The sequence below is a fragment of the Balaenoptera physalus genome (assembly GCF_965194825.1).
Source record: "Balaenoptera physalus genome assembly, chromosome: 10".
Lineage (NCBI taxonomy): Eukaryota > Metazoa > Chordata > Mammalia > Artiodactyla > Balaenopteridae > Balaenoptera > Balaenoptera physalus.
The window spans coordinates 90,335,465-90,356,113 of NC_138889.1; the positions used below are offsets into that span (position 1 = coordinate 90,335,465).

At 37.9% G+C, this 20,649-nt stretch overlaps 1 protein-coding gene across 5 annotated transcripts in view; it reads left to right on the forward strand.

The window, feature by feature from the left end:
* Positions 1–20,649, forward strand: part of TRIM44 (tripartite motif containing 44) — a 112,530-nt gene that overhangs the window by 42,544 nt on the left and 49,337 nt on the right. For all 5 annotated transcript variants that reach the window (XM_082477520.1, XM_082477522.1, XM_082477521.1 and 2 more), the window contains exon 3: positions 7,820–8,059. In XM_082477520.1, the coding sequence (XP_082333646.1) occupies positions 7,820–8,059 (240 nt within the window). The remainder of the gene's footprint in view (positions 1–7,819; positions 8,060–20,649) is intronic.

Below are 20,649 nucleotides of genomic sequence, written 5' to 3' on the forward strand. Positions count from 1 at the left end.
AAATTAATTCAGTGACTCCAAAGGTTTCTAAAGAAATTCATGTACAGATATTAAGAGATATAGCCAATGATGTTCATTGCTGTATTGTTCATAGAAGCAAAAATTTGGAAATATCCTGTATTTCCATTAAGTAGGGAAATATTTAATTGATATATTTATCCTTTTCTCTCTCTATATAAATATCCATATCTGTATATACGTGTATCATACAGAGATTAAAAATAATGCAATGAATGAAGTTGCTCTGTATGTACTAACATATTTTAAGTAGAAAAGCAAGACAGAGAACCATATGTTCACCATGATCCATTTACATAAAAACAACGTAATTGTCTGTATACATACAGGTATACCTTGTTTTACTGTGCTTCACTTTATTGTGCCTTGCAGATACTGTGTCTTACAAATTGAAGGTTTGTAGCAACCCTACATCAAGCAGTGCTATTTTTCTAATAGCATTTGCTCACTTCTTGTCCCTGTGTCACATTTTGGTAATTCTTGTAGTATTTCAAACTTTTTCATTATTATTGTATTTGTTATGTTAATCTGTGACCAGTGATCTTGATGTTACCATTGCAAAAAGATTATGACTCGCTGAAGGCTCAAATGATGGTTAGAATTTTTTAGCAATGAAGTATTTTTTAATTAAGGTATGTACATTTTTGTAGACATAATGCTATTGCATACTTAATAGACTACAGTATAGTATAAACATAACTTTTATATGTACTGGGAAACCAGAAAACTTGTGTGCCTCTGTTTATTATAATATTCATTTTACCGTGGTGGTCTAGAACAGAACCCTCAGTATCTCCAAGGTATGCCTGTATATGAATTGATGTAAAACTAAAATAGAAAAATGGCTGGAAGGGCATGTATCAAACTGTTAACAGTAATTATCCTCTGAGGAGGAAAATGCTATTGGGATAGAGAGAGAAGAGGAATTTCTTTTTTTTCTTTTGATATACAACCATCTATTAAATTTTTAAAAAGTAATCACATATTACTGGTATAAAAATAAACAAAGGAGAGATTGGAACCAAGATGGCAGAGTAGAAGGACATGCTCTCACTCCTTCTTGCGGGAACACCAGAATCACAGCTAGCAGCTGGACAGTCATCGACGGGAGGACACTGGAACTCACCAAAAAAGATACCCCACATCCAAAGACAAAGGAAAAGCCACAGTGAGATGGTAGGAGGGGCGCAATCACAGTAAAATCAAATCCCATAACTGCTGGGTGGGTGACTCACAGACTGGAGAACACTTTTACCACAGACGTCCACCCACTGGAGTGAAGGTTCTGAGCCCCACGTCAGGCTTCCCAACCTGGGGGTCTGTCAGCAGGAGGAGGAATTCATAGAGAATCAGACTTTGAAGGCTACTGGGATTTGATTGCAGGACTTTGACAGAGCTGAGGGAAACAGAGACTCCACTCTTGGAGGGCACACACAAAGTAGTGTGCGCATCAGGACCCAGGGGAAGGAGCAGTGACCACAGGGGAGACTGAACCAGACCTACCTGCTAGTGTTGGGGGGGTCTCCTGCAGAGGCGAAGGGTGGCTGTGGCTCACAGTGGGGACAAGGACACTGGCAGCAGAAGTTTTGGGAAGTACTCCTTGGAGTGAGCCCTCCCAGAGTCTGCCATTAGCCCCACCAAAGAGCCTGGGTAGGCTCCAGTGTTGGGTTGCCTCAGGCCAAGCAACCAACAGGGAGGGAACCCAGCCCCACCCATCAGCAGTCAAGCGGATTAAAGTTTTACTGAGCTCTGCCCACCAGAGCAACAGTCAGCTCTACCCACCACCCATCGCTCCCATCAGGAAACTTGCATAAGCCTCTTAGATAGCCTCATCCACCAGAGGGCAGACAGCAGAAGCAAGAAGAACTACAATCCTGCAGCCTGTGGAACAAAAACCACATTCACAGAAAGAGAGACAAGATGAAAAGCCAGAGGGCTATGTACCAGAGGAAGGAACAAGATAAAACCCCAGAAAAACAACTAAATGAAGTGGAGATAGGCAACCTTCCAGAAAAAGAATTCGGAATAATGATAGTGAAGATGATCCAGGACCTCGGAAAAACAATGGAGGCAAAGATCGAGAAGATGCAAGATATGTTTAAAAAAAACATAGAAGAATTAAAGAATAAACAAAGAGAGATGAACAATACAATAACTGAAATGAAAACTACACTAGAAGGAATCAATAGCAGAATAACTGAGGCAGAACGGATAAGTGACCTGGAAGACAGAATGGTGGAATTCACTGCTGCGGAACAGAATAAAGAAAAAAGAATGAAAAGAAATGAAGACAGCCTAAGAGACCTCTGGGACAACATTAAGTGCAACAACATTCGCATCATAGGGGTCCCAGAAGGAGAAGAGAGAGAGAAAGGACCTGAGAAAGTATTTGAAGAGATTATAGTCGAAAACTTCCCTAACATGGGAAAGGAAGTAGCCACCCAAGTGCAGGAAACGCAGTGAGTCCCATACAGGATAAACCCAAGGAGAAACACTCCGAGACACATAGTAATCAAATTGGCAAAAATTAAAGACAAAGAAAAATTATTAAAAGCAGCAAGGGAAAAATGACAAATAACATACAAGGGAACTCCCATAAGGTTAACAACTGATTTCTCAGCAGAAACTCTACAAGCCAGAAGGGAGTGGCATGATGTACTTAAAGTGATGAAAGGGAAGAACCTGCAACCAAGATTACTCTACCTGGCAAGGATCTCATTCAGATTCGATGGAGAAATCAAAAGCTTTACAGACAAGCAAAAGCTAAGAGAATTCAGCACCACCAAACCAGCTCTACGACAAATGCTAAAGGAACTTCTTTAAGTGGGATACACAAGAGAAGAAAAGGACCTACAAAAACAAACTCAAAACAATTAAGAAAATGGTCATAGGAACATACATATCGATAATTACCTTAAACGTGAATGGATTAAATGCTCCAACCAAAAGACACAGGCTCGCTGAATGGATACAAAAACAAGACCCATATATATGCTGTGTACAAGAGACCCACTTCAGACCTACGGACACATTCAGACTGAAAGTGAGGAGATGGAAAAAGATATTCCATGCAAATGGAAATCAAAAGAAAGCTGGAGTAGCAATACTCGTATCAGATAAAATAGACTTTAAAATAAAGAATGTTACAAGAGACAAGGAAGGACACTACATAATGATCAAGGGATCAATCCAAGAAGAAGATATAACAATTATAAATATATATGCACCCAACATAGGAGCACCTCAATACATAAGGCAACTGCTAACAGCTATAAAAGAGGAAATCGACAGTAACACAATAATAGTGGGGGACTTTAACACCTCACTTACACCAATGGACAGATCATCCAAAATGAAAATAAAAAAGGAAACAGAAGCTTTAAATGACACAATAGACCAGATAGGTTTAATTGATATTTATAGGACATTCCATCCAAAAACAGCAGATTATACTTTCTTGTCAAGTGCGCACGGAACATTCTCCAGGATAGATCACATCTTGGGTCACAAATCAAGCCTCAGGAAATTTAAGAAAATTGAACTCATATCAAGCATCTTTTCTGACCACAACGCTACACGATTAGAAATGAATTACAGGGAAAAAAACGTAAAAAACACAAACACATGGAGGCTTAGCAATACGTTACTAAATAACCAAGAGATCACTGAAAAAATCAAAGAGGAAATCAAAAAATACCTAGAGACAAATGACAATGAAAACACGACAATCCAAAACCTATGGGATGCAGCAAAAGCAGTTCTAAGAGGGAATTTTATAGCTATACAAGTCTACCTCAAGAAACAAGAAAAATCTCACATAAACAATCTAACGTTACACCTAAAGGAACTAGAGAAAGAAGAACAAATAAAACCCAAAGTTAGCAGAAGGAGAGAAATCAAAGATCAGAACAGAAATAAATGAAGCAGAAAGAAAGAAAACAATAGCAAAGATCAATAAAACTAAAAGCTGGTTCTTTGAGAAGATAAATAAAATTGATGAACTATTAGCCAGACTCATCAAGAAAAAGAGGGAGAGGACTCAAATCAATAAAATTTGAAATGAAAAAGGAGAAGTTACAACAGACACCGCAGAAATACAAAGCATCCTAAGAGACTACTACAAGCAACTCTATGCCAATAAAATGGACAACCTAGAAGAAATGGACAAGTTCTTAGAAAGGTATAACCTTTCAAGACTGAACCAGGAAGAAATAGAAAATATGAACAGATCAATCAGAAGTAATGAAATTGAAACTGTGATTAAAAATCTTCCAGCAAACAAAAGTCCAGGACCAGATGGCTTCACAGGTGAATTCTATCAAACATTTAAAGAAGAGCTAACACCCATCCTTCTCAAACTCTTCCAAAGAATTGCAGAGGAAGGAACACTCCCAAACTCATTCTGTGAGGCCACCATCACCCTGATAAGAAAACCAGACAAAGATACTACAAAAAAACAAAATTACAGACCAATATCACTGATGAATATAGATGCAAAACTCCTCAACAAAATACTAGCAAACAGAATCCAACAACACATTAAAAGGATCGTACACCATGATCAAGTGGGATTTATCCCAGGGATGCAAGAATTCTTCAATATACTCAAATCAATCAATGTGATACACCATATTAACAAAATGATTAAAAACCATATGATCATCTCAGTAGATGCAGAAAAAGCTTTCGACAGAATTCAACACCCATTTATGATAAAAACTCTCCAGAAAGTGGGCATAGAGGGAACCTACCTCAGCATAATAAAGGCCACATACGACAAACCCACAGCAAACATCATTCTCAATGGTGAAGAACTGAAAGCATTTCCTCTAAGATCAGGAACAAGACAAGGATGTCCACTCTCACCACTATTATTCAACATAGTTTTGGAAGTCCTAGCCGTGGCAATCAGAGATGGAAAAGAAATAGAAGGAATACAAATTGGAAAAGAAGAAGTAAAACTGTCACTGTTTGCAGATGACAGGATACTATACATAGAGAATCCTAAAGATGCCACCAGAAAACTACTAGAGCTAATCGATGAATTTGGTAAAGTTGTAGGATACAAAATTAATGCACAGAAATCTCTTGCATTCCTATACACTAATGATGAAAAATCTGAAAGAGAAATTAAGGAAACACTCCCATTTACCACTGCAACAAAAAGAATAAAATACCAAGGAATAAACCTACCTAGGGAGACAAAAGACCTGTATGCAGAAAACTATAAGACACTGATGAAAGAAATTAAAGATGATACCAACAGATGGAGAGATATCCCATGTTCTTGGATTGGAAGAATCAATATTGTGAAAATGACTGTACTACCCAAAGCAATCTACAGATTCAATGCAATCCCTATCAAATTACCAATGCCATTTTTTATGGAACTAGAACAAAAAATCTTAAAATTTGTATGGAGATACAAAAGACCCCGAATAGCCAAAGCAGTCTTGAGGGAAAAAAACGGAGCTGGAGGAATCAGACTCCCTGACTTCAGACTATACTATAAAGCTACAGTAATCAAGACAGTATGGTGCTGGCACAAAAACAGAAACATAGATCAATGGAAGAAGATAGAAAGCCCAGAGATAAACCCACGCGCCTATGGTCAACTAATCTATTACAGAGGAGGCAAGGATATACAATGGAGAAAAGACAGTCTCTTCAAGAAGTGGTGCTGATGAGCTTCCCTGGTGGCGCAGTGGTTGAGAATCTGCCTGCCAGTGCAGGGGACACGGGTTCGAGCCCTGGTCTGGGAAGATCTCACATGCCGCGGAGCAACTAGGCCCGTGAGCCACAGCTACGGAGCCTGCGCGTCTGGAGCCTGCGCTCCGCAACAAGAGAGGCTGCGACAGTGAGAGGTCCGCGCAGCGCGATGAAGAGTGGCCCCTGCTCGCCGCAACTAGAGAAAGCCCTCGCACAGAAACGAAGACCCAACACAGCCAAAAATAAATAAATAAATAAATAAATTTTAAAAAAAGAAGTGGTGCTGGGAAAACTGGATGTAAAAGAATGAAATTAGAACACTCTCTAACACCATACACAAAAATAAACTCAAAATGGATTAGAGACCTAAATGTAAGACCGGACACTATAAAACTCTTAGAGGAAAACATAGGAAGAACACTCTTTGACATAAACCACAGCAAGATCTTTTTTGATTCACCTCCTAGAGTAATGAAAATAAAAACAAAAATAAACAAATGGGACCTGATGAAACTTCAAAGCTTTTGCACAGCATAGGAAACCATAAACAAGACGAAAAGACAACCCTCAGAATGGGAGAAAATATTTGAAAATGGATCAACAGACAAAGAGACAAAGGATTAATCTCCAAAATATATAAACAGCTCATGCAGCTCAATATTAAAAAAAAAACCCAATCCAAAAATGGGCAGAAGACCTAAATAGAAATTTCTCCAAAGAAGACATACAGATGGCCAAGTAGCACATGAAAAGCTGCTCAACATTGCTAATTTTTAGAGAAATGCAGAAGAAAACTACAATGAGGTATCACCTCACACCAGTTGGAATGGGCATCATCAGAAAATCTACAAACAACAAATGCTGGAGAGGGTGTGGAGAAAAGGGAACCCTCTTGCACTGTTGGTGGGAATGTAAATTGATACAGCCACTATGGAGAACAGTATGGAGGCTCCTTAAAAACTAAAAATAGAACTACCATACGACCCAGCAATCCCACTACTGGGCATATACCCAGAGAAAACCATAATTAAAAAAGAGAGGGGCTTCCCTGGTGGCGCGGTGGTTGAGAGTCTGCCTGCCAATGCAGGGGACATGGGTTCGAGCCCTGGTCTGGGAGGATCCCACATGCCGCGGAGCAACTAGGCCCGTGAGCCACAATTACTGAGCCTGTGCGTCTGGAGCCTGTGCTCCGCAACAAGAGAGGCCGCGATAGTGAGAGGCCCGCGCACCGCGATGAAGAGTGGCCCCCACTCGCCGCAACTAGAGAAAGCCCTCGCACGGAAATGAAGACCCAACACAGCCAAAAATAAATAAATAAATAAACCCAAAGTTTAAAAAAAAAAAAAAAAAAAAAGAGACATGCACCTCAATGTTCATTGCAGCACTATTTACAATAGCCATGTCATGGAAGCAACCTAAATGCCCATCAACAGACGAATGGATAAAGAAGTTGTGGTACATATATACAATGGAATATTACTCAGCCATAAAAAGAACGAAATTGGGTCATTTGTTGAGACGTGGATGGATCTAGAGACTGTCATACAGAGTGAAGTAAGTCCAAAAGAGAAAACCAAATATCGTATATTAATGCATATATGTGGAACCTAGAAAAATGGTATAGATGAACCGGTTTGCAGGGCAGAAATAGAGACACAGATGTAGAGAACAAATGTATAGACACCAAGGGGGGAAAGCGGCGGGGGGGTGGGGGCGGTGTGATGAGTTGGGAGATTGGGATTGACATGTATACACTGATGTGGATAAAATGGATGACATAAGAACCTGCTGTATAAAAAATAAATAAAATAAAATTTAAAAATTTTTAAAAATAAATAAATAAACAAAGGAAAAAGTAAAAAGGAAGGATAAGGAATTACTTCCTAAAGAATGAAATAGTCAAGAAAGATTAGCAGGAAATTCATCAACGATATTAGAGGAGCATTGTTCAGAGGATATTCCCAAAACTTCAGGATCACTCAGGACCCATGGTTTGTGTGTGTTTTGGCCAGGTCTGCCTGGCACTTAACAATAATAGCTCTACTCTTCCATTTCTTTGTGTGTCCAACTTATTCTTGTCTGTTTTCTGCAGGTAACCCGGGACCAGATGAAGGTGTTTATACAGCAGGAATTTAAGAAAGTTCAAAAAGTGATTGCTGATGAGGAGCAGAAGGCCCTTCATTTAGTGGACATCCAGGAAGCGATGGCCACGGCTCATGTGACTGAGATACTGGCAGACATCCAGTCCCATATGGATAGATTGATGACTCAGATGGCCCAAGCCAAGGAACAACTTGATACCTCTAATGAATCAGCTGAGCCAAAGGCAGAGGTAAAGGAGAATGCCTATAATAATTAGTAGCACAAGAAATAGGCAGAAGCTGACTGCCATGTTTGTTAATCCTGTAAATTCCCCCTTTTGGTCCCTAAACATGAATAGATTGAAAGCTTAGATAGGGTATCAGTGTTTAGATCGGTGTGTAAACCAGTCTGGAAGTATTGGCTGCTAGGCCCTGTGCTCAACAACTAGGCCTAGCAGAATATTTGTACACCATGACTTAAAGGAGTACAGTCAGTGGGGCAAATACTATTCACAGTTAATGAGGGAAGCCAGAAATCACAGCCGGAGAAGAGGGCAATTGACAGATCTCAAGTTGTGAAATGAGCCTGTAAATATGGGCTGAGTGAGAGTCAGGAAGTGGAGCATAAAGCAGGCCAAAATAAAAGATTTTGGACTGATTCTGTGAATAGTAAAAAGGTGCCTCAGGCTGGTTTTTATATGGAGCTAACTGCATAAATTGGGGGCATGACTGTTAGATTAAGAGAGGCATGAGGGGGCTTCCCTGGTGGCGCAGTGGTTGAGAGTCTGCCTGCTAGTGCGGGGGACACGGGTTCGAGCCCTGGTCTGGGAAGATCCCACATGCCGCCGAGCAACTGGGCCCATGAGCCACAATTACTGAGCCTGCGCGTCTGGAGCCTGTGCTCCGCAACAAGAGAGGCCGCGATAGTGAGAGGCCCGCGCACCGCGATGAAGAGTGGCCCCCTATTGCCGCAGCTAGAGAAAGGCCTAGCACAGAAGCGAAGACCCAACACAGCCATAAATAAATAAATAAATAAAAACATCTGATTGTCTTTAAAATATATATATATATAACTTATATTTCAGCCACTGGGGAGAAGCTATTGTTTATGAGGTTTCATACCATTATGTTGAAAATTCTGGTCAAGGTTATGCCAGATAGGTTTAGGGTAGGCCCTTCTAGAAGAAAACGTAGGAGAGTCCTGTGAAGTTTCTAGGACAGCTGCTGATTCAGTGAACTCAGCCTTAACCAATAGTTTTGCCTTGGCCCAGGAAAGCCTAGCCACAGAATAAACCAGCCAGCAGAAGAGCCACGCTGTGATCCAGGAGGCAGCTACTGTCTGTGCTGTCCTGACAGGAACGTAAGAGACCACTGGACAGTTACCTGCTTCACTCATCCAGGGTTCTTGATTAATTTTCATCACTGTGTGAAAGGAATAGAATAGCTCTTGTTCTTTTCATTTCATCCTCCTCAGAATTAACAAAGTGTGTGCCTAAATAAGTTTCTAGATAGGCAAGAGAGCATGTTATATTTATCATTTCATTTAATCCTTATTTCAGCATTCATTGTCTCCATTTTTCAGATGGGCTATTGAGATGCCGAGAACTGCAGACATTGACTCAGTGTCATTTAGTTAGCAGAAAAGAGAGCGAGGATTCAGTCCATCCTGTTCCCATGCCTGTGCTTTTTCCCTACTATGTGCTGTATGCCAAACATCCCGTTTATATCTGTGGGAAGAATAAGGACAATCAGTGCCCTAGACAGTCTTGCATTCCTAAGACCTTTTGCTCTGTGGAGGTCGTCACTTTGTGTCTTTTTTTAAAATTAATTAATTAATTTAAAATTTTTTATTTAATATTGGAGTAGATTTTGTGTCTTAAAAAGTTCAGCCTTAACTCAAGGGATCATTGGCATAACTCTGTCCCCAGTTCCCCTCAGATTGGACCTTCCATATTTATTGTGTGTTGATTAGGTTGTTTTTTCAAAAATAAAGATTTCATTTTTAAAGACATCTCCCTCTCTTTTATTTTCATTTCAAATAATGAATTTAGTCCCTCCCCAACATTAACTGTCCTTTAAGTACTTCAGTGACTCAACTGCACTATCCTTGTTAACTCTGATGGAATTACTCTCAGGGATATAAAGATGACAAGGCCTAAGTACCAGGCAATGGACAAAATAAGCTATTAACAATGAGAAGTAGCATACATCTGGCTAGAGCTTTAACACAGAGCTGTTATTATCTAATAGCCTCTCGTTCCAGCTAATCTGGTAACTTATTGAGCAGAGCAAATTTCCAGTACCTCTCTTTCACTCAACAGAGTTCTTTTTTTTTTTTTTTTTTTTTTTTAATTAATTTATTTATTTATCTTTGGCTGTGTTGGGTCTTCGTTGCTGCACGTGGGCTTCAGTAGTTGTGGCACATGGGCTCAGGAGTTGTGGCTCATGGGCTCTAGAGCGCAGGCTCAGTAGTTGTGGTGCACAGGCTTAGTTGCTCCGTGGCATGTGGGATCTTCCCGGACCAGGGCTCGAACCCATGTCCCCTGCATTGGCAGGCGGATTCTTAACCACTGTGCCACCAGGGAAGCCCTCAACAGAGTTCTTTTCTTCTCTTTGCATGGTATAGATTTTTTTAAATTACCTGTATTTTTAATTTAATCAAAAGATCCCCCCCCAAGATTTTATTGTGAAAATTTCCAAATGTACAGCAAAGTTGAAAGGATTTTTTACAGATTACACCCATATACCTGCACCAAGATTCTGCCATTAACAATTTACTATACTGATTCATTTTATATATATAGCCATCTTCCAACCTTCTACTCCTCAATGCATCTTATCTTTGCATTTGAAAACAAATTGCATCTTCTGGTTCTGAACAAGATGGAGTAAATGCATTTCATTTTACTCCTTCCATTAATCACAGTAAAAAATTCTGGACAAAATACTAAGTCACCTACCAGAAGACTCTCAAAAGTGGAGGAAAGATGGCAGACTGACCAGGGACCTTGGGATATGAGGAGCCACACAGCAATGAGTGCCCTGGGGGGCATTTTCTTGCTTCCTGTGTATCCTGGCCTGGGTGCCCTGCAAACTGGAAATGCTAATGAGCATAGGCAAAAAGAACGTCTCCAAGAAAAACCTGCTCTCTAGCCAAAGGACTGGGGAAAGGGCGGTTCAGCTGAAGAGAAACCTTTTAATAATACCTGCATATTCTGGCAATGAATCCCTTCCCAGCCCCAATTGGCACCACAGTAGTGGAGTCTATTTTATACCCTCGCCTGTAGCAATGAGGTGTCACTTTTTTCTCCATGGAGCCTTTAGGTAAAAGTCTAACTTCTACCTGCCCCTCTCAGAAGTGAATGGTGCCCACCTCCCATGGAGCCTGAAGGTGGGACTCTGATTTATACCCCTCCCCCGCAGTAATAGGAAGGGAATAACAGCCCTCCCCTATGGGGACTGTGGATGGAGCTTTAACTCCTCCCTCCCACCCCTGCGTTAACTAGGCAAAGCCCCTCCCCAACTGAGTCAGTGGGTGGATTCATACCATCCCCTTTTACTGTGTAGTGATGAGTTTGTGCCCTTCCTCCTCCTGAGCTAACACCAGTGGAGACTATAGAGTCTCCATTGGAGCACTGTCACCTGAGGGAGGCAACCAGAATGGCACTGCAGAAGCTTTATAAACTCAATTGACATTTGAACCATAAGCCACAAAAGTGGTCTAGGACATGTGTTCTGACCTAAATAGGTTGACTACCTGCTAGAATAGAAGATTTAAACAGGAAGCAGGTCTTATAATGTCCAGGATACAGTCCAGTCCAGTTACTCATCATACCAAGAACCAATGAAATCTCAACTCTAATGAGAAAGAAAATCAGTAGATGCCAACACCTACATAGGGTGACATAGTATTTGGAATTATCAGACAAGGATTTTAAAGTCGCTATTATAAAAATGTCTCAATAAGCAATAACAAACTCTGGAAACAAATGAAAAATTAAAAAATATCAGCAAAGAAATATAAGATATAAAGAAGGGCCAAATGAAATTTTAGAACTGCAAAATACAGTGACTGACATAAAAACTTCACTGGACTGACTCAATGGCAAATTGGAAATGACAGAGGAAAGAATCAGTGAATTTGAAGACAGATCAGTAGACATCCAGTCTGAAAAACCAAGAAAAAAGATTGAAAAATAATTGAATTGAGTCTCAGGGACCTATGGGACAATAAAGAAAGATCTAACATACATGTCACTTGTACAGTAAGGGGAGGAAAAGGAATATAGGGCTAAAAAAAAATTCAAGAAATAATGGCTCCAAACTCCTAAAATTTGGTTGAAAAACATAAACCTAGAGATTTAAGAAGCTGAATGAACCCAAGTGAGATAAATCTAAGAAATCCATACCCAGACATATCAAAGTCAAACTTCCAAAAACTAAGGACAAATAAAAAATCTTGAAAGCAGAGTAGCCAGAGAGGAATGACACATTAGATATGGATATGGATAGAACAGTAATTCAAATGAACGTGGTATATGTAAGATTTTCTTCTGTAGCCATTGAAATGATTAAGTGGGTTTTCTCCATTATTCTGTTGTGATGGTTGATTACATTGGTTAATTTTACAATATTAAATCAACCTTTCATTCCCAAGATAAACTCCCGCTTGATCATTAATGTATTATCTGGGTTCAATTCATTAATATCTTGTTAGAGATTTTTATGTCTGTGTTCAAAGAGGGATATTCATTTGTAAATTTGTATTTTTATAATGGAATTTTCAGGCTTTAGGATTGTCAGGTATTAGGATTGTGCTGGCCTCAGAAAACAAGCTGAGAAGTATTTCCTCCTCATCTGTTTTCTGTAAGAGTTTATGTAAGATTGGTGTTATTTCTTCCTTAAATATTTGATAGAATTTACCAGCAAAACAATCTGTCCTGGAGTTTATGTGAAGGTTTTTGATAACCAATTCAGTTTATTTAATATAGAACTAGTCAAATTTTTTCATCTTATATTGATTTAAAATTTTCAAAATTTGTATTAGCTGTAATTTTCAAGGAATTTGTCATTTTCATCTAAGTTGTTTTAGTTTCTAGTATAAAGTTGTTTATAGTATTTTCTTATGATTTTTTAACTGTAGCCTCTGACGTGTCTATAGCCATCTTTCATTTCTGTTACTGATAATTTGTGATCTTCCCCCCTTTTTTCCTTGATCAGTCTAACTTGTATTTTATTAATTTTATTGGTCTTTTTAAAGAATTAACTTTTGGATTTGCTCATTTTACTCTTTGTTTTCTGTTTTGTTTACATCTGCTTTTTTTTTTTTTTTACTTATTTTGAGTTTACCTTGTTTTTTTGGTTTCTTTTTTTTTTAAGAATTAACTTGATATCATCTGTACTTTTTTTTTTGGCTGTGTTGGGTCTTTGTTGCTGCACGCGGGCTTTTCTGTAGTTGCGGCAAGCGGGGGCTACTCTTCATTGCGGTGCGCGGGCTTCTCATTGGGTGGCTTCTCTTGTTGCAGAGCACGGGCTCTAGGTGTGCAGGCTTCAGTAGTTGTGGCACTCGGCCTCAGTAGTTGTGGCTCGCAGGCTCTAGAGCGCAGGCTCAGTAGTTGTGGCGTATGGGCTTGGTTGCTCCACGGCATGTGGGATCTTCCTGGAGCAGGGCTCGAACCCGTGTCCACTGCATTGGCAGGCGGATTCTTAACCACTGCACCACGAGGGAAGCCCTACCTTGTTTTTTTATCTAGCTTCATAGATCACGGATTTTACTACTTTCTTCTTTTATGTAAACTTTTAGAGCAGTACATTTCCCTCTAGTCGCTGCTGTAGTTGAGTCATACAACTTTGGTTATGTTGTGTTTTCATTATCATTCAATGTGAAATATTTTTTCATTTACCATGTGATTTCTTCTTTTTGCTCATTGATTATTTAGGAGTATATTGTTTAGTTTCTAAATATTAGGGATTTTCCTACATTATCTTATGGTTATTCATTTCTAATTTAGTTCCATTGTGATCAGAGAACCTATTCTGAATGATTTCCATCTTCTAACACTTAACTGAGACTTGCTTTATGGCCCAACATATGGTCTTGGTGAATGCATATGTGCACCTGAAAAGAATACGTATTCTGTAGTTTGAGGTAGTGTTCTATTAAATATCAATTAGGTGTTCAGATGAAATATGTTTTTACTGATTTTTATGTCTAGTTCTATCAACTGCTGAGAGAGGGATGTTTAATTTCCAAGTATGATTAGGGATTATCTATTTCTTTCTTTAATTCTGTCAACTTTTCTTTAGATATTTTGAAGCTCTATCATTAAGCAAATACATACTTATGATTGTTACATCTTCCTGATGAACCAACCCTTTAATCATTATGAACATTCCCTTTTTCTCTGATAATACTCTTTGTCTTGATAACTGTTTTATCTAATGTTAGTAGAGCCAATCTACTGTTTTTGTGGTTTATCTCTTTCCATCCATTTGCTTTCAGTCTGTCTGTATTGTTAAATTATGTCTCTCACAGACAGCATATAGCTGGGTCTTAGTCATTTATCCATTCTGATAATCTCTGCCTTTTAATTCAAGTGTAATGTCCATTAACATTTAATGTTATTCTTAATATGGTTAAATTTAGGTCTACCATTTTACAATTTGTTTTCTGTTTGTTATTCTGTTTTTGTTCCTCTCATTGTCTTTTCCTGCTTTCTTTTGGATTTTTGAAACATTTATTTGAATTCCATTGTTATATATCCATTGGCCTTTTAGCTCTGTTACTTTGCATTATTTTTTAGTGGTTTCCATAAGGATTATAATATATATCCTTAAATTTTCAGTCTACTTAAAATTAATATTGAACCACTTCACATAAAATGTAGATAGCTTGAAACCGTATAGACCAACTGACCCTCTTTCCATATCTTTTATGTTATAGTTGTCACATGTATATAATCTACATATGTTATAAACACTGCAAGACAGTTATAATTTTAGCTTAAAGCCATATGCTTTTAAAGAAATTAAGAAGAAAAAAGATAATTTCATATCTGTGTGTATGTGTGTGTATATATACATATAGTTTTTAAGCAAGTTTGTAATAATAGTTGCATAACTCTAAATTTACTTAAAATTATTTATATACACTTAAAACAGGTAATTTTATGGTATTATACCTCAATAAAGCTGATAAAAACAATGCGTCTAGATATTCCACCTGCCCAAGTGCTATTTGCCTTTGATTCATGAAGATTATTCTAAAACCAGAACATTAACACAGTGTATCTGTTTTAAGAAACCTTCAGGATAGATGAATTTGATTAGGTCAAGCAGAATCACAGAGTTTCTGGTTGAAGGAGTCCAAAGATTACAAGGTTTCCTGGTGACATTTTTTTTAAAATGTGTTTTAAATAAATCTTTTTTGGTCATCTTATAGAACATAGGGTAGGGGAAGAGTTTCAATACCAGTTCTATGTCCTGTGGTCTTTCTTCTCTTCAATAAGATGTGGTCTTTCCCCTCTTCAAATAACTAAAGTTATTTCTTTTTTAATCATTATAAAACGTTTAAAACTCATAGACACAGCAGAAAATAAATACAACACACTAACTTGATAGTTATCATTGGGTGTTATATTTATTCTATTTTTTTATTTTGTGTGTGTGTGTGTGTGTGTGTGTGTGTTTTTCCCCAGCTTTATTGAGATATTGTTGACATATAACATATGTAAGTTTAAGGTGTACAATGTGATGATTTGATACATGTATATATTGCAAAATGATTACCCCAGTAAAGTTAGTTAACACCTTCATCCTCTCATGCCGTTTTTTTCTTAATGTCATATTTTCAGTTTTCTTCATATTATTAGAAATTCTTCATAAACATAATGTTCGAACCCTGAACCAGTGATACAAATTTGACTTTTACCTCATTTTAAGTTATTTCCAACTTCTTATTGTCATTTATAACATTGTAGTGAATGTTTTAGTTTATAAATCATAAGTAATTATTGAGTCAAAGGTATGTACATTTTTTAGGCTTGTGCGTATTTATAAACTGTCCATAGAACAATTATATCAGTGTGTATTTTTATCACCAGTTTTTAAAATCTCTCATTTTTTGCCTGAATTTAGTTATATCTTTTATAAAACTCTTGCCAAAGTCAAGTATTTAAAAAATGTGTCTTTATTTTTACTTGCATGTCATGAGAATTTCCATCTTTTGCCTAGTTTTGAGAGAAGAGTACTGAGCTGCAGTGAGATAATCTTAGAAAAATTTAGTTTAAATGAGTAAACCATTAAAAATGATACATGAATACCCTAAACATTTATTTTAAACTTGAAATAAAGATCTGTGTATTTCTTTGATTCCAAGTCAGGGTCTTTTCTTTGAGAATATGGGTTTGCTGTTTGGAGTGGAGTGTCATATTTCTGGCATTAACCATACCCATGCTCTATTGTTTGTAAGGTCCAATTTCAGTCTCTTTATAAGTGAGGAGGATAACATTTGAAGAAAGTGGAATGTAGAATCCTAGACTTTTTAAATGCCATTTTAAAAATTGAAGTATAGTTGATTTACAATGTTGTGGTAGTTTCAGATGTATAGCAAAGTGATTTAGTTATATTCTCTTTCAGATTCTTTTCCGTTACAGGTTATTACAAGGTATTGAATATAGTTCCCTGAGCTATACAGTCAGTCCTTGTTTATTTTATGTATAGTAGTGTATATCTGTTAATCCCAAACTCCTAATTTATCCCTCCCCACCCCTTTCCCCCTTAGTAACCATAAGTTTCTTTTCTATGTCTGTGAGTTCGTTTCTGTTTTGTAAATAAGTTCATTTGTATCATTTATATGTGTTCCACATATAAATGATATCATATGATATTTGGCTTTCTCTGTCTGACTTACTTCACTTAGTATGATAATCTCTAAGTCCATCCATGTTGCTGCAAATGGCATTATTTCATTCTTTTTATGGCTGAGTAATATTCCATTGTGTGTGTGTATGTGTATGTGTATATATATATACCACATCCTCTTTATCCATTTATCTGTTGATGGACACTTAGGTTGCTTCCATGTCTTGGCTATTGTAAATAGTGTTGCTGTGAACATTGGAGTGCATATATCTTTTCAAATTAATATTTTCATCTTTTCTGGATGTATGCCCAGGAGTGGGTTTGTTGGATCATATAGTAACTCTATTTTTAGTTTTTTAGGGAACCTCCATACTGTTCTCCATAGTGGCTGCACCAATTTATATTCCCACCAACAATGTAGGAGGGTTCCCTTTTCTCCACACCCTCTTCAGCATTTATTATTTGTAGACTTTTTAATGATGGCCATTCTGACCAGTGTGAGGTGTTAGACTTTTATACTTTATTTTTTCTAATATTTTGCATGTGTCTCACCTACATCAAAATTGACAGCAATTGTTAAGTAACTCATCTTTATTGAATGCTTTGGAAGCATTCAACTTAATTTTCATGGAAGCAACAACTCATGGAGCAACAGTTCTCTCTTGCACTCATTTTTTGTTATTTAGTAAAACATGTCATCATAATTACAAGTTCAACTGATATAAGCAGGCTTAGGAGCAAACTTGTTTGATTCTTCGTGAACATACATTTTCATTGGTGGAAGTAGAAATGGGAGGTTGTACTAGATAGAGTGTAACCTAACAGCCAAGAGCACTCAGGATATTTTACAGAGGGATTTGGGAGCATTGCTGAATCTAATAAGTCATTTAAATGGAAGTTGTTGTTTAACAGACTTTCAGTTCTAATACCCTCTGAAATCAGAATTTACTCGTAATGGGGTAGAAATTAATCTTAAATCCTATTTAAATCTTGCCCTCTCTTCTTTCCTCTCTTGAATAATTATTTACTATATGCCTTGTGCTGTGCTAGGTGTAGAGAATAAAGAGATGAACAATATATAGTTTCTATTCTCAAGGAGCTGAAATCCAAAGAGAGAGACACTGTATGGTGCTATCATTGTCAGTTTTCTGCTTTAAGAACTAGCCCAGAAATGTGGCCTAAACAGATGTGGAGGACAGAATAGGGTTACTCCACTCAATCTGTCAGGAAAATTTTCTGAGTGAGGCTTGACCTTAAAGGATGGATGGGAATTAACTAGGATCTCAGAATAGGGATGTGCATTTCAGGTAGTGAGGAGAGTATGGGCACACCTTTTACTAGCAAGATTAGCAATCCTCTGAATGTCTGCTGACCTGTTCAAAATTGCCTTATAATTATATGTGTGTATATTTGTTCTTTCATTCATTTATTCATTTCTTCATAAGTGAAACTCTCATCCTGGTTTTCCCCATGCTTTGTGATAGTGATTATTGTTTTTGAAAATAACCACTTACCTATAAGCAGCAGAAATGGATGAATGTAAAGCAAAGTCTTGTGTTCCATCTTCTCTGTTTTTCCCCACTCTCCCTAGAAGTGTTATTAATTAACATTTCAGGGAAGTACAGTAATGACCACCATTTGTTGAACAATTATGCTAGATACTTGCTTAATGTTTTATACATATTTTTTCACTTATTTTAATCCATATAGCCACCCTGTGAGGTAAGAATTAGGATTTCCATGTGTAGATGAGGAAACTGAACCTTGGGAAAGTTAAGTAAATTGTCAAAAGCTTCACTGTTGGAATTGACGAACCAGAATTTGAAGCCATGTTTCTCTAACTCAGAAAGCCTGTCTCTTAACCATTATACCAAGATATGTGATTGTGAGGACTTGCTCTAAATCATGGAAGAAGGTTCGGATACTTTTTTCCATACAGTTCTCCTAGATAATTATGTTTTAAAATCCAAAGATAATTTAAAAATTGCGTTGAGGTTTAATTATGTCATTGATAGTTAATGTAACTCATATTAAATTTAAATTATATGAATTTTTCTCACTAGATTATAGTTCCCATAAGACATGCCAGTCAAGTAAACTGCAGAGGTTTTCACCACCCCTATACCCTCCTTCCACCACTTGCCCCACTTCTCTTTCATTAGATGATTAGCGCCCTAATCAATACTGCAAATTCTTAACAGTCTGCTAAAAATGCCTTTTTTATCCAACCTCCAGTGTACTGAACATAATCTGTTACAAATCACCTTTTTGGCTGCCAGTGTCCTTTATAGGCCTGTGCCCTGGCAATCTCCCTTTACCTGTGTTGCATTCCCAGCCCCTCAGCCCCACACCACTGCCACCTCCACATCCCCTGCCCCAGATACACACGTATACATCCCCATACTCTAGTTTCACAGAACGCAAAATCCCTTAAACCTACATTTTTTTTAAACTGCTGTGCCTTTGCTCTTGCTAGTCCAGTGCTCTTCCCATTTATCTTCTGTTGTCAGCCTGGGAAACTCCTGCTTATCCCTCAAGTGACAGTATGTATGTCACCTTCTCTGTGAAGCCTTCTCCCCCTTCTCCAGGAGAGGCAGTGTTTATCACTTCCCAAGCATTCAGTTTATGTCTTTGGTAGCACCCTTAAGACATTTAGTCATAGCTCATTTTCTATCTGTTTCCCCTGCTCCGGAATGGGAGCTCCTAGAAGGATAGATCATTATGGGTTTTTTATCTTTTACCCTCCGCACCCTCATGTAATAGCTTCTTAATGAATCATACTGAATTGTTAGTGATAATTGATAATCACCTTTATTGAGTGCATTCTGTATCTTAGGCACTGTGCTTGACATTTGTACACATTATTTCACTTAATCCTCATACCCATCCTGTGTTATAGGGACAATTTTTACCCCTGTTTTACAAATTAGAAAATTGAAGTTAAGAGAGGCAAAATAATTTGACCAGGGTAACACAGCAAGCAATAATGGAGTCAAGATTTGAATCCAGTGTCTGACTCCAGAGCTCATTCTCCTTTATACCTTACCTATAGAATCATCCAGTCAGTCCATCCATCAATCAAATACGTTGTCTGGGGAGTTATCTCCAACTAGGAGATACAGTCTATTGAAACCAATCCTGAATGACTAAGGAGGATGTAAAAGATACTCTGTCACCAAAAGGATGAGTGAGGTCCCTTGGAAAAAGGCTTGAGTGTCATTTGAAAAATCTGGTTTGGTCACAATCAGAGGCTCAAAGAAATCTGCTGCGATCACTGATAAAGTTAGGCTCACAGAACACAGTACCTGGTAAAGTCGCCCTCACACATTGTTTTTGTAAAGAGTGAATGAGAAAAAGAAAAAAGTCATTGTTTGGCTGAAGAATGATGTGGATCATCAAATGCCAGAACTGTCCTTTTACAAAGGAGAAGACCAAGGTCCAGATTAATTAATTAATCAGCTTGCCCAAGAGCACATAACTAATAAATAATGGAGCTTGGACTAGAATTCCAGTTTCCTGAGTCCCAGTTCGTAGCCTTTTGCACCACAGTGTGCTCTGCATTAGAGTTTTTCTGCGTTCATGTTTGGAGAAAAAAAATGCTAGGCCAAGGCAGAGGTGAGCCTTTGAGGGAAACAGCTTGATGCTTTTGGAGCTGGTCAGCTTTTGCTTAAGACCTGCTGCTATTTTGGGCTGTCAGTTTGCTCAGAACTAAATACTGCCAGCCATACAAATAAAAAGGCAAGGCTATTATTTAGGCCTCCTAGGTCTATGCATTCACTTCTCTGCTTACAAGGGCAAATTATTAGTTCATCTCTGCTGGGTGGTTTGAGCATAGGGTTATATTAGCCCTTGTCTTAGCCCTTAGATGTCTACTGGCTTGTCTCTGTTACAATAAATGTACAAGCCTTGCTTTCAGGTTGGGAGAGAAGAGGGAAAAGAAAGAAATCTAAATCAGTCTCTACTGATCCTGATTTCTTAC